At 43.4% G+C, this 14,893-nt stretch overlaps 1 protein-coding gene across 1 annotated transcript in view; it reads left to right on the top strand.

Moving 5' to 3' along the window:
- The window catches only part of CSMD3 (CUB and Sushi multiple domains 3), a 1,208,248-nt gene that overhangs the window by 791,395 nt on the left and 401,960 nt on the right, over window positions 1-14,893 (top strand). Inside the window, exon 31 of the mRNA XM_088444368.1 lies at window positions 50-244. Coding sequence (XP_088300494.1) covers window positions 50-244 — 195 coding nt within the window. The remainder of the gene's footprint in view (window positions 1-49; window positions 245-14,893) is intronic.

Genomic DNA, 14,893 nt, shown 5'->3' on the forward strand with positions numbered 1-14,893 from the left:
CCAAGCTGTTCAGTAACATCTTAAACAATTGCACTTTTTTTTCCCCCAGCTAAGCTACGGGAATCCTGCTTTGACCCTGGAAATATAATGAATGGCACTAGACTTGGCATGGATTACAAACTCGGATCCACCGTTACTTATTACTGTGATGCTGGCTATGTCCTTCAAGGATATTCAACGCTTACGTGTATCATGGGGGATGATGGAAGACCTGGGTGGAACAGAGTGTTGCCAAGCTGTCATGGTGAGAATTCTATATAAAATCATGAACTTTAGGTAATGTTCTCCCATGTAATTTTGTTGTTTCTACCACAATGGCAAACATTTATAGTACAATCTGGGGAAGGCAGGATTGCAACAATCAGTCACTGATGTATTGGGGCCTTTATTCTGAGTTATAGTATTCAGCACAATGAGTTTAATTATTCTAAAAAAATATAAATTTTGCAAGTGTCATTTCTCTTTAAGACCAGCAAACTGAATGATAACAGAGATAAGTCAGATTCAATTTATGATATTACATTGCTGCCTCTTGCAAGCAGTAATAGCTTAAACCTACTTAAATGTATCTATGTGGTGACTCACCCATCAACTATAACACTTATACATTATCCTATTAGTATATTTAAAGGCTCTGACATACCAATGTCTAATGGTGCTCACCAAAGTAGTCACTTTAACCTAGGCTACAGTAGCAAAAAATTATTCCAGACCAGATGATAGAAAATAATATATATATAATTTACTATTGATCTTTTTATGTATTCTATATATTTCCCATCTGACCAATATCAAATTGATCTACAAATGAGAGAACATACTGTAGACCTCAGACCATCCATGGCAGATAAGTATTTAATTTCACCAATGTAGGCTTTCATAGTATACAGTATATTGAATTTTGTATCTGAAAGCAGCAGAAAAAATGGAGTAAGTAGAATGCAGTATATACTTCTCTGATACATTAAAAATAAAGGTTGTGCCTAATTTATTTTCCCATGTCAATTACAGGAAGATATTCCTGGTATACAGTTAATAGCATAAAGTTAAATGCAATTTTATTTTCTCCAAATGGATTTTTTATGATAGGATTGTGTTGTTAATAAATTAAGGCAATTCTGTCTAGACGATATTGGATCTCCATGCAATGAAGTCATATACGGGATATGATTTTATGCAGGGGCTGCAGTTTATACCACTGAATCATTTTAATATATAGGATGACAACTGGCATTTTATCACGAACACAATGAAAGAGCAATGTCATGATATTCTTTAGAGCTGTGATGCGTTATTTTTAGCGCTCTATACAGTATATGAGTCATTTCAAGCTTCCTTGGGTAACTTTCTAGTTAAATATAAGCCTTATAACAACTGGTTGTGGAAAGATGTTATCTCTTTTGTTGGGAGTTGAGTGACACCTTCTAGCAGTATGAGACGGGAAAGCCATTATTTTAATGTCTATGAATTGTGAATCTTTCTCAGAACATTCCATTCATGGTTGAAAACATTTTTTTTTCACTCTATAAAATCCGCACAAGCTGACAATGAATACCCCCATAAGAGCACCATGTCCCTTAGACACATTTCCCTTAAGGAGCTCTTTGATACTGAAAGGGCTGCAATTGAAATACCGGTTGTCAGGATGCCAGTGCCGGATTCCCAACACCAGTTAGGATCCCGCCGCTGGCATCCAGAATTCTGGCATTCCAATGGTAAGTAGTGGGGTTAGAGGGAGGGTTAGTGTTCAGGATTAGGCACTAGGAGGAGGGTTAGGATCCAGGGGGAAGATTAGCGTTAGGCACTTGGGTGGAGGTTTAGGTTTAGGGTGCAGGGAGGGAGGGTTAGGGGTAGGGGCAGGAGTAGGTTAGGATACTGACCGGCAGGTGTTGGTATCCTAACCCTGTCAAGATGCCGGTGTTGGGATTATGACTGCCGGGATCCCGAACGCTGGCATACCGTACCCAACCCATGCTGAAATGCCTCCAGATTTTATTGCACACATCCCATGATGCTGATACTGTGAACCAAGCAAGTCAGGTGCATGATTGGAACCTGGAGCAGACAAAAAATAATCAGTAGCATCAGCACTTGCGCCAAATCCATACTGGGCACACGATATAATCAGAAAAGGGCTCAACTTCCCCATATCCATGACTCAAATTCACACAGCGCTTTTGATACAACTGAAGACTCGCCCATGACACTACCACCAGTCAGGGTGCGATCGCATTGCCACCGCCCAGTTCCTGCCCTGTTTCATGGAAAGACAGATCCAGCCAAGTTCTACCCAGCTCAGAATAGGATGGAGCTAAGCAAAAAAGTGTAAATCCACATCTGTGCTGTATGCAAAAACTTGCCACTTGCACCAGTGAACAGAGATCCGTGAGACCCAGAGATCAGACTCAGAGCCTTACTGAGCAAACATGGAGTCACAAACAAAATGTCAGAACAGATAATCTCACAAAACTAGATTCTAAAGCAGATCAACTCTGGGATTTCAAAGCCTAAATAGAGTTATCTAAAATAACATTATTTATTACACATAAACATTACCAATATATCCTTTACATAATTGGGTGGTAAACGATTGGCTTGCCTCTACATGGATAAAAAAGCCAAAATCAATTTACAAAAAGTATGATGTCTTCATTAAAAATTAAATATTTATTTTATTTGCATGCAGATTACACTGTATACGATACTCACAGCATGTTTACTGAACTACTAACCATCGGGTGTATTTGTAGTCAGGGTGTAAACAGCATAGGGGTATACGCAATTAACCATGAGGTTTTCCTGCAAAAATGTATGTGGTTATCGGGGTCAATTTTCTATTACCATGGGTATGCACGCTCCCTATACCTGTGGTATCCAATTGAAATAAATCCATAGCTCAATTTTTTTCATGCAAAACCCTACTGTGGGAATATTTTTTAAGAATCTGACCCCTAAAAGAATAACAAATAACAAAAAAATATTGGGTAACAGTAATAAAGGTCATTACTGCCCCAAATAAAAAAATATTGCTTTTTAAAAATGCATTAAATGTTTTGTGATTTTTTTTTAAGTAAAAATAGAAAAAGCAAATTTTCATTCTATTAAAAATGAATGAAATGAAAAATGGGAGGAAAAAAAAGTAGAAAAAAGTGATTTGGGGGTTATTTTAGGCCAATAACAAAAAAAAGATAAAGCAATTATTTTTTGTTTAAAAAAATATTTTGATTAAATTTGGTGTGCAAACATTATTTATTTTTCATTTGCGGCAATTTGAGGTCATTATTAGTTTTAACAACCAATTATGACATGTAATTATAGGATCAATTAGGCTAATTGAAAACTTCCAATTGCCTCATTTGTCATTGGGGTTGTCCAAGGAGTTCCGAAGGGGTCCTCAACATTTTTTGCTTAAAAGGGTATTTTATAATTTTTTTAGACCTGCTCTGGGGCTGCAAGAAAATAGCCACAATAATTCCTATAGAAATTACTGCAACTGATTTTCTACCTATTAATTGAACAGGAAAAACTCTGAGGCTGCAGGAAAAACCCTGCGCCACTGTTTTTCAAAATTTCACCTAGAATTGGATATGCCCCATAATGTTAACATGGTGTGAATATCTACATTCAGCATGTTAACATATCGGCATTCACACTGTCGACACATATGTAATGTTGACATCGCCTTAATGTCAACATTGTGAATGTCGACAGTTGTAACGTTGATAATAGGACTTTAAAGGCAAACCTAATTTTAAACTACCTCTAACCCTAACTGTAGCCTAACCCTAATCTAATCCTAACCATAAAATGGTTGTGTCAACATTCTGTCTGTTGACATTCATAATTCATAATATTATGCCACTGTTGACAATGTGAATACCAACATGATGTATGTCGGCATTCAGTACATGTTGACATTCAGACCATGTTAACTTTCTCCATAACAACATTTTGCATGTTGACAATATGACTGAATATCATAACCATCCACAAGTAGGAACCCCAATATCCTTGGAATCATGTAATTTAATGTATTAAGACAGGCATGAGAATATTTAGCATTTCTTTAGAAAGAAATCAGTAAGATAGGAGACAATGGGCCTGATTCATAACTGTACACAAACCCGATGGTTTGCGTACAACTACGATGGCTGGTGGACTGCCCATGCACAGGACCCGCTCTATGCATGTGCAGAATGGGTCTTGCGTTGACACACGCAGTGCCCCCTAAGCCACACCTGACTGACAGGCTGAATCCATCTGGGGGCAACGAGAGGGCGGCCATTGTCTGTTCCTCGCCCAATCCCCAGCCATTGTGGAAAAAATAGAAAATATTATATTTGTTTTCTTTTGGACATATTTTTCCTGTGTCTTCTCCAGTTTTCACTCAACCCACTTAGATTCTATTTTCTAGAAAGAAATACGATGTAAGACTCACATTTGGACTTTCATCTTGGAAGAGAGAAATGCTTCGTAGAGATTTCTGTTTAAATGCCCTTGAAGCTCACCTAATAAGTTTGGGATGTGAACCAAATCCACAATTCTCATTCCATTATAAATGCATGTGCAGATTATCCAGTGTAATATACTAAACCATTTGGCACTGGTCGATGGCAGTTAAGAGCAAGATGTAATTAAAGTATGTAGATGAAACACTCATTCAGCAAAGGCATGACAAGTCATCATTTCTATGGGTATTACCAGATAGGACACTTCATTTCTATATTATGGATTGTAAATGCAAACTTCGGCACAGCTGATACCGGCGGTGTTTTTGGCTGACTTGTATAATGTAGCAGAAAATAAAATCTTGTAAAATAAACATACAGTAAATGACAAGGATGATAGCAATGCTTCTATTATGGACAGTTTGAGTACGGTGTGTAGTACATTTAATTTTTTTTTGGGTGAGGTTCCCTTACTAATTCGCTTTTATTGGCACTATTCAACGGGGACCGCTTAGTAACCGTTAAACAATTTGATGCACTATAAAAAGGCATTCTCTTCTGTTGCTCTGCCTTTTCCGGGCAGGATACTGTAAATTTGCTCATTTGGCTTACCTCCCGTTCCTACCAGCTTCTATGTGTCTGCAGCCACCAGTGGTTTGTGCAGCACATTCATTAGGGTGTGCACCCAGGAAAATCTAGAGAGGATTACTCAGTAGTGCACTGAGGGGTTTGTATAGGGGTATGCAGTCGGGAAGCCGGTGGACCTAATCCTGACAGCCGGCTTCCAGGCTGCTTATGCCCATTTAAATCTAGACACCTGTCATTTTACCGACGCCGGGAGACCGGCGCCCGGTATCCCGATCAAAGGGATGCCGGGCGCGGACAGCCGCGGGGGCCGGAAGGGTTTTAGGTTTAGGGCTCCTGGGGGGGACTTAGGGTTAGGCACCCCCCTGAGAGGTTAGGGTTAGGCTAGGGGGAGGGAGGGTTAGGCACCCCCAGGAGGGACTTAGGGTTAGGCACCCCCCGGGAGACTTAGGTTTAGGCGATGGGAAAGGGGGGGGTTAGGTTTAGGCACTTAGATGGATTAGGGTTAGGCACTGGGGGGAAGGTTAGGATTAGGTACCCCTAAGGGAGGGTTAGGGAGCAGAATAGGTCAGTGAATACTTACCTGAGGACGATCAGGATTTTCATTCTTGTTGGGCTGCCGCTTTCGGGATTTGAACCGCCGGCCAGGGGTCTGGCGGTAAATCATACCAATTCCTGTATAGGACCACCAGGGGCATGTCCAGCACTATTTCCATGTTATTAATACCCCTCTCATTATGTCCCCCCCAATCACCCCATATCCTGTTCCATCCAAACTACCACCATATCATTATATCCCCAATCAATACTCCCCAACTCTGCCACCACTCATACTTACAGTAGTACCACCAAATAATATTATACCAAATAGAAATGGACGGTGTATTTTATATAGTACATGTACAAATCACTGCTCTGCTCCATCAGGAGCAGGGATAATTAGGCCAGGAAGTGAAAAGTAGGGAACTACGGCATTGCTACGTATAGTGAGTCACTGAGCAACTCATTCCCTGGCATCGTCATTGGAATGGGGATGGCACCGAGTTGGAAAGATCGCCAGTACTGGTCAAGTTTGGTCAAGAATGCTCAGATATCAATCAGGACAGGAGGGGAATAATGCTATCTCAGCAGCTCTGCAATCACCATCATCATCTATCATTGCAAGCCAGGCAGAAGCAGCTCCAGACTTGCCACCAGATCTTCCTGTGTGTGTGGTTGGCCAGATGTGCGATTGGACCTCTTTGGCTGGCCTGGCAGAACATATAATATGTGCTTTAAAGGAAACGTTCTCTTTCTTATTGAGTTTTATGGTAGAGATGGATAGAAAAGGGCAAACCAGTTCAGCCACAGGGAAGCAGCTGTGTAACACCGTCCAACTCAAATGCACAGCAGGAGGAGGAGGGGTCTGTATGACATGGACACGACCATAGATCACAATGGTTGGTCCTTTGGAAATTCTGCGTAAACTGAGACTTACTCAGCCTTGTCAGTTCCTGGCAGCTTGCAAGGCCAGGAAACCAGCATCCACCAACGCAGACCCTGGCCTCATCCCTCCCGGAAAACTGGGGCGACATGCCCCCACTGAGCCCTCAAAACGCTGCAGCTTGGCAATCAGGCTGTGGCATACAGACACTGTGAGCACATGCACAGTCCTCCCACTTGAAGACAGCCTGGATTTGCCTAAAAGTGCTCGCAGCCTCATAGGGGTCCGAGCAAAATTAATTCAGGCTCAGTGCGGGCCGCGAAGGGTGCAAGGTGTGGTTCCATTGCTGGAGATTTAATGCCGTTGCGACGGCAACTTGCACCCTTTGCATGGAACAGGGTTCACCCCATAATGTTATTAAAAAAGAAGGAAATAAACATGCTACAAATGTCACATTAACCCTGCCTTATTAACCCGGTATTTTTAAACCTTGCGGGACTATATTTGATCATTACTACAGTATTAGTAGCTCACATGTGAATGCTGCATTTGGTTTACAACTATTGACTTTCACTGAAATTTGCAATTCAGTCAAATGACACAACTCCTTTTCCCAAGCTGCAAGCACCCCATGTTGCAGAGTCTGAGGGGTCTAGTTACTAAGCAGTGTTAGGAGACAGAGTGAAAAGTGATAAGGTACCAGCCAATCATCTCCCAACTGTCAATTTTCAAACACAGCCTGTGAGATGACAGTTGGGAGCTGATTGGCTGGCACCTTATCACTTTTCACTCTGTCTCCTAACACTGCTTAGTAACTAGACCCCTTATGCTGGTTAACCACAGCATACCTGAGAACTCCCCATTTTCTGCCTGTTAAGTTCAATACTTATTCATTGTTATTTATATATTAGCAGTTTCTTATATAGTGCTAGCATATTCTGTTGCTCTTTACAACTGGGAACAAGAGGTGCATTGATAATGCATAAAATACCTTACATGCCATTCAGTAAACATGGTATGATAGGGATTGTAATCCTCCAAGAGCCACTGAAACAGATCTTGTACGTGACCTGCTTAACTGCAATTACTCAGCAGCAATGTTTCCTGGGAAACCATTTTAAAATGCAGAATTAAAGGGTATGACTTTAAGATCTAGACGTCTCATAGTGTATTTGTGGTTCACAGAAGGAGAAATGCAACACATCGGTCATCGCACATGCTGACACCTATTCTTCAAGCCAGGTATCAGTCATGTCATTGAACAACCGTGTGAAAGGTTGGGTGATTGATTAAACACATTGAGCTTCATCTGCGCTTCTCATGCAGCACCCAGATGTGAAAGATAGTTCATTTACACTTTTAATTACTCCTATCCTGTTTTATGTATATCGATTGAGGAAAATATTTTGCATATTTAGTTTCATTACAACTTTTATGCAAGCAAGCGGTTTGCTAATATAGTAAAGTACTGTCTTGCATAAACTTCATCTTGAAGTGGGACACTATGTAAAAGGTTCTCTCTAGAGCTCTATTAAGTACAATTAGTGATCTTTGGGTTAAGTAGTATGTTCACATGACCAGATCAGTTTGCATTTAGGGCAAGGGACCCTTTTTGCTGAGATTAATTTTATCAAAAGAGCCTGGGACTACGTCCGTTTATGTTTCTTAAGCATGGAGCCTAACTGGGTACATCTACCATGGATCATACCTTTATGTCCTTCCCATAAGGTGACTTTGGATTTAACAGGGGTATCATAACTGGATATTTAGTCAACTAAATGGGACTCCAGCAGAGCTTTACATTCAAAGTCTTGCAATATAATTTTGTTAAAGCGTCAAGACCAAGGTCTAGCTGTGGAATTGGGAACCTCTGTAATACAGGAGACTGGATCGTGGTCAGACCAGGTGGACTAGCCATTAGCAAAATCTTGGACCAAGTGGAGGTGCCTGTGACTGACCATACATGTAAACTATATGCCAGTAAACAAGTTGGGGGATAGAGTAAAATGTAAAGTATGTATCTGTGGGATGTAGTGTTCTTCGACAGCCAGCCAATTGATCATCAAAGAAGGTGAGCCTTACCTAGAGGTGAACATAGAAGGATTTTCTATGCAGGCCTTTGGAGGAATCCAAAAGAGGATCCACTGTCCAGCTGAAATCTCCACCAATCACCTTTTGAAGATGATATGCTTGTTCCAATATTGTCGAAAAAAAATCTGGTTGAGCCTGGTTAGTGGCATAACAATTTGCTTATGCAGTTACCAGTTACTAGCAAACACCACCAGTCTAGCAGACACATCCAGTCATCAAGTTACACATTGATATATCATTGAGGGGGTATCTAAAAGAAAGCAAGATAGCCACCGCCCTGCAACTTAGACTCTGGATAATTGCTTGTATAGATAGAGGGATAAAAGCAATTGCTATAGGTAGGGCCAGAGTCTACATGGAAATGGCTCCTGTACGAAAACAACATAATTTTTCCCCCCCAAGGTTTGGGACCACTTTTCAGGCAGGTTCAGACCTATTGGGAGCCATAGTAGGCGTGTGTGTGTGTGTGTGTGTGTGTGTGTGTGTGTGTGTGTGTGTGTGTGTGTGTGTGTGTGTGTGTGTGTGTGTATCACAGGAATTCAGAAATAGTCAGAAGCAATACTTGAAAGGTAGCCTGGCAGTATGATCATGAGGCAGTAAGGAAGGGAGTAAGAGAACAGGAGGGAGAGGAGGATAAGGATAAAAAGCACACAACAACACAAAAAGGACAAATGCAAGTACTGTAAATACAGTAAATGGACAATGGAAGGAGCTGCCCCAGGTCCAGGAGAGGGCTGACCGACTAATGGATTGGATTAAGCGTGTGTGGTTCAAAAAACCACAACTAGGGTTAGCCAAGACCCCCCACCCCAATCCCTCCTCCAAATAAAGAACAAAAAAGACTTATCTTTGTGACCAATATTAGAAAACAAATGTCAGTCTTGAGAAAAAACTGACAACAATAGCATAACCCTACACTCAACCTACTACTGCAATAAGCAACATTGAAGCACCACCAAAATAGATCTCTAATACACTTGGTAAGATGTAGCCCTAGAAATGAAAACAGGAATATTTTTATGATGTACTGTCACTTCGGATAACATTTTCATTTTGTATCTTATAACAGAGAATTTTATTTGTTTTTATTTTTTTTGGTAGTGGGGAGATAAATTGTGAATCTCTTTGGTAGCATACTGGGATATAATTATCAAAAAATAATTAAAAATACACTTAGCCATAGTTTTACCCGTTTTCACATGGATAGTGTAACCACACAATACTGTACAGTAAGTAGCTAAATTTGATGTCACTAATGTTTCTGGAGAAGTATAAGACGTACAGACACTTTTCATAAGTTCTATATGGAGCACTCTAACTGCCAGTGACCATGTTATTGAGACACATTTAAGGCTTGGAGACTAGTGAGTGTCTTGTTGTGGCATGAGGAATAGAGTCACCGAGAGCATGTGCAGCGCAAGAGATGTATTGGAGAGTTGATCAAAGAGGAAGGTAGAAGAAAGTCATGAGCAGAGAGGTGGTGAAATGGGAAGGTGATGTCAGGAGTTGCGAGATTCCCATTGGGCTTTGTAGCCTTTGGAGGTGAAGACAAGGATTTTAAGACTAGACCCTATGAATAATAGGGAGCCAGTATATACAATAGACAAGTGATTTTCAACCTTTTTTAAAACAAGGCACACTACACAAGATATTAAAATTTCCAAGACACACCATCCGGCGATTTGGCGTGCACGACCTATGAAAAAAACACACTACATTGGCCCCCGCAGGAAAAAAACAAACAATCACATTTTTGGGCCCCACAGAAATAAAGCAATCACATTGGCCCCCACAGAAATAAAGCAATCACATTGGCCCCCACAAAAGTAAAGCAATCACATTGGCCCCCACAAAAGTAAAGCAATCACATTGGCCCCCACATAACTAGAACAATCACACTGGCCCCCACATAACTAAAACAATCACACTGGCCCCCACATAACTAAAACAATCACACTGGCCCCCACAAAAGTAAAGCAATCAAATTGGCCCCCACAAAAGTAAAGCAATCAAATTGGCCCCCACAGAAATAAAGCAATCACATTGGCCACCACAGAGAAAAATAACACATTGCTCACCAGCTGAAAAAAAAAGCAGATTGGCTGACCTCCCCCCGGGCTGGAAACACTGGCTCGGTCACAAACACACGGTGGGCTGGAAGCGCTGGCTCTGGCACAGGGCAGGCAGGAAGCGCTGGCTCTCTCACTGGTGCGGAGCAGGCAGGAATCGCCGGGCTGGTCACTGGCGCAGGTCGGACAGGAAGCCATTGCTCTCTCACTGGTGCGGAGCAGGCAGGAATCGCCGAGCTGGTCACTGGCGCAGGTCGGGCAGGAAGCCATTGCTCTCTCACTGGTGCGGAGCAGGCAGGAATCGCCGGGCTGGTCACTGGCGCAGGTCGGGCAGGAAGCCATGGCTCTGTTACTGGCACAGGCAGGAAGCCATGGCTCGGTCATTACTGCAGACAGACGGGCTTGCAGGAGGCAACACGGCTTGCGTGACAAGTGATGTCACGCCGCCGCGTCTAGGCAGGTGATGGGGCCAGAGGAGCTCAGCAGCAGCCCGGATCACAAATTACTGTATTATGTGCCTGGCGGCTCTGACCGCCGCCACGGCACACTTCACAACTGCCCACGGCACACTAGTGTGCCGCTGCACACCGGTTGAAAACCGCTGCAGTATACTGACAGAGAAGGGTAGCACTTGATGTACCAGTGGAAATAGGCATGAGCTGATGAATCTAAATTCACATTACTGTATGTTCAGTAAGTGCAATCAGTATGTTTAAAGCACCAGAAAAGCTAATATTACGAACTATACCTAAACATTCTTTTTGGAAAGTCCCTGCCCTACTTGCTCAGTTGTGTTAATACACTACCTAGCAGAGTTCATTACTACAGATGAAGGCTTTTCTCTTCAGTGGACCAGGGATCCTATGCAGTCTTCTGTGTTAGGCGGGTCACCAATGCCTCTTTGGCACCGAATTATGGGTAAACTCTTCCAGTGACTCCCACATCTGTCTGCTTGCAGAGCTGGGGGCGGGGCCACACCATGGGCAGTAAGCTGCACAGAAAGAGAACTAATAAAGGCATGCCTCTGAGTATGGGTGGCGTGCCTTGAGCACTGATTGACACCTTGGGTGTTTCATGTGACTAGGAAGTGCACTGCAGTGTTTAGAGATCAGAGCTCAGTCAGCACTCAGTAGCAAGAGAAGACAGAGTGATGCAGGCAGGAGAATCAGTGGACACTGAAGCTTAGTGTAGTGAGGGGAGAGTTACAGTGAGTAGGGATGAGACAGGCTCCCAGCACTCAGACCCATCTCCATGAGTGCCTTCCCAGCCATTGACCTCGCCGCATGTCACTGTATGGTATGTATCCATTCCTGCCATTTTGAGACTGAGGACCTCATTCAGAGTCGGTCGTAGCAGCCGCACGGTCATAAGGGAAAAGGGGCCAGATTTGCAAATGATGCACTCGCAAGTTGCGTCCCTAAGATCGGATCGTTAGCTGGCCGACCAAGGGGAGGATGCGGCCGTAAGACAAAAAAACCGCCCCCTTCTCGTACGCATTACATGTCATCTCCGGGCATATAAGGAATAATCGAGACCATCGGGAACCATCGGAACTGGTCGTAGAGCTTAAGGTTGACCATACCCTCTCTTAAGCTCTACGATTAAGTCAGTGTAAAAACCTCCCATGTCACGTGTGCTATGACACTACTTTGTTAATTATGCACTCCCATTAAACGCCGATCGCATAATTAGGCACGCCTGCGTTCGGATCTCCACTCCCCCGTTTTCAAGCACCTTCCCCTGTTACCACCCACAAACGGTTTATTCTGTCACTCAAACTACCGACCTGGCTGTGTTCAAGGAGAGAGAAATTTCTGATCGTAACAGCTAGTTTGCGCACATGCATTGCGAACTTTACGCATGCGCAGTATAGCAAACATCGGTGACGTACAACCGTGCGGCCGCTACGACCGACTCTGAATGAGGTCCTGAATGTATAATATACTGGAACAGGGTGATAACGTGGAGATGTCTATGATGTTTACGGATAGTGTTACATAATAAATGGCAAATTAATTTTATCTTCGTTACCTGGTAGCAGGAAACTTATGATTAAAGTTTATTTCCATTAATCCCATTAGGATACACACAATAGGGCTCATGCAGAATCAGATGTGCATTCTCTTACTGCATGCGCCTACAAATACCCACTTGACTGTCAGCCTTCATGAATATGGACTTGCAATTATAGTGTATTCCATCCCAAGCTGTCTGCTTTAGTATTATTATTTTTCTCGGGGGGGGGGGAGGGCACTGCTCATGTAATTATTTAATTTTGTCTTTTATGTGGCACTGTACAATGTGGGATGGCAGGAGGAAAATCAGACATAAGTGCTGGGCTGGGACCACACTCCAGCAAAATGGCCTCTTCTGTAACAGAACCTGATTTGCACAAAATGTTACTGCAGTTTCGCTCATCTCTACTCTCTAATGACACTGCACTGACGTATGATTAGTCTTGTGTTGTGTTGTGTTCAAAAGTGATTGCATTGTAAAAATAGTGTACAATGTGACACTGATCTAGCAGGTCCGCTTCAGTAGAGTTTATGGGTCAATCTGAGGGCCTGATTCAGAGCCGGACCCTCTGACCAGAGCGCTCGCTCTGAATCAGTGCCCTCCTACCTAAACTTGGAGCGGCCTATTGGACGCTCGCATAGCTGTGGGTTACTACCCACAGCTTATGCGAGCGTCCATGATGATGGTCGCAATGGTCAAGACCATCGCGACCATTGGGCTTGCGACAAGACCCTGCGGTAGGGTCTCGCTTCCGCAAGTCCTGGAGTGATTTTGGCTCTATCAGAGCCAAAATCACTCCCACTGACATCACTAGTGATGTCAGTGGGGCCGGCCCCAGACGGTAGGCGTTCCCATGGGAACGCCTCCATCTGGCAGCCACGCCCCCGGCATGCCCACCAAAGGGGGTGCACTGTCAATCAACATCTACAGCATGCTCCCTTTGGTGCGAGACCTGAAGTGATGGCTTCCCCGTCGCTCCCCGGGTCTCGCGCATACGCACGACAGAGCTCCCTCCGTCGTGCGCATGCGCACTAGGGCACCATCGACCCACTTGCTAGCGCTCAGCGCTCGTGAGCGGGTCTGAATCAGGCCCTGGGTCGGATATATCTGCAACTCCTTTCCCATTAGCCACAGCTTCCTGCTTGCTAGATCATGTTAACACAAGTATCTACCTGTCTATGCTGATTATCCATTCGTCTTCATGCAGAAGGTTGAGCCACCCACTGCTTTTCTGTCTGCAGCCACAGATGTCATTAGTATCAGGACTTACACCCATCCCTGGTTCAGTACAAAACATCCATTATAAACAGATGTCTTGAGCCAAATATAATGGCGTCCGAGTTTGGAAAATGTGCAAGTGTAAAGCTATACTTGCACATTTTTAGAACTCACACTATTTAATAGGGTGTGAAAACATGCAAGCTGGCATATTTCTTACACCCCTGCCAGATGTTTTGCCATTGTGAGGATACATCTCGGGCAATGTAATAGAGTGCGGGTGTTTAACTCACGCACTATAATATACCTGCTTCAGGCTAGCGAGTATAGTCTGAGTAGATCCGAGTTACACAGAAAAATGCACAGATCAGTGAGATCCGTGAAGGCTTCTCTGTATAAAACTAAAACCTATATAAGTGTAAAAAAAAATTACATCGAGTTCCCCCCTAAAAGCAGAACCATCATCTAGCTTTTCTGAGCATATCCTGTTTGTGAAAATACAGAAAGAAAAAGATGTAGCATTCCCTTGTACTTTGATCCAACAGCACCAGGCTCAATAAGCCAGTCCTGATTGTGATAATACAGGGGACAAAATGAGTAGGGGTCCCCTGTATTTTCCATAACCAGCACCAGACTCTTTCTAGCAGGGGTGTAATACTACACCAGTTGGACCTGCTTCACAGGGTCCCTCGGCCAAAGCATTATCACCCACTGCTAGTCAGTCAAGGCTGGGGATCCCTGGGGAGGTGGGGACCCCCCAATAAATGTGTCATCCCTCTCTAGGGCATCCCAGGTCTGAGCTGATAGCCCAGGGCTATCCCCAACAACCCTGGGTTGTGGGTACTGGGTTGATTGTGTAGAAAATAGATGAAATAATATTGTACTTTACAGTAGAACTAGAGGTCCCAGCAAGCCTCCCCCGCATGCTGGTACTTGGAGAAAAACAAGTATCAGCATGTGGGGCATTAAGGGTCGGCAGGTACCTCTGGTTCACCTGCAAAATAAATATTAAAATAAATACAGGACACACACACCATGAAAGT

Source organism: Taudactylus pleione, unplaced genomic scaffold (genome assembly GCF_031769625.1).
Source record: "Taudactylus pleione unplaced genomic scaffold, aTauple2 ptg000360l, whole genome shotgun sequence".
NCBI lineage: Eukaryota > Metazoa > Chordata > Amphibia > Anura > Myobatrachidae > Taudactylus > Taudactylus pleione.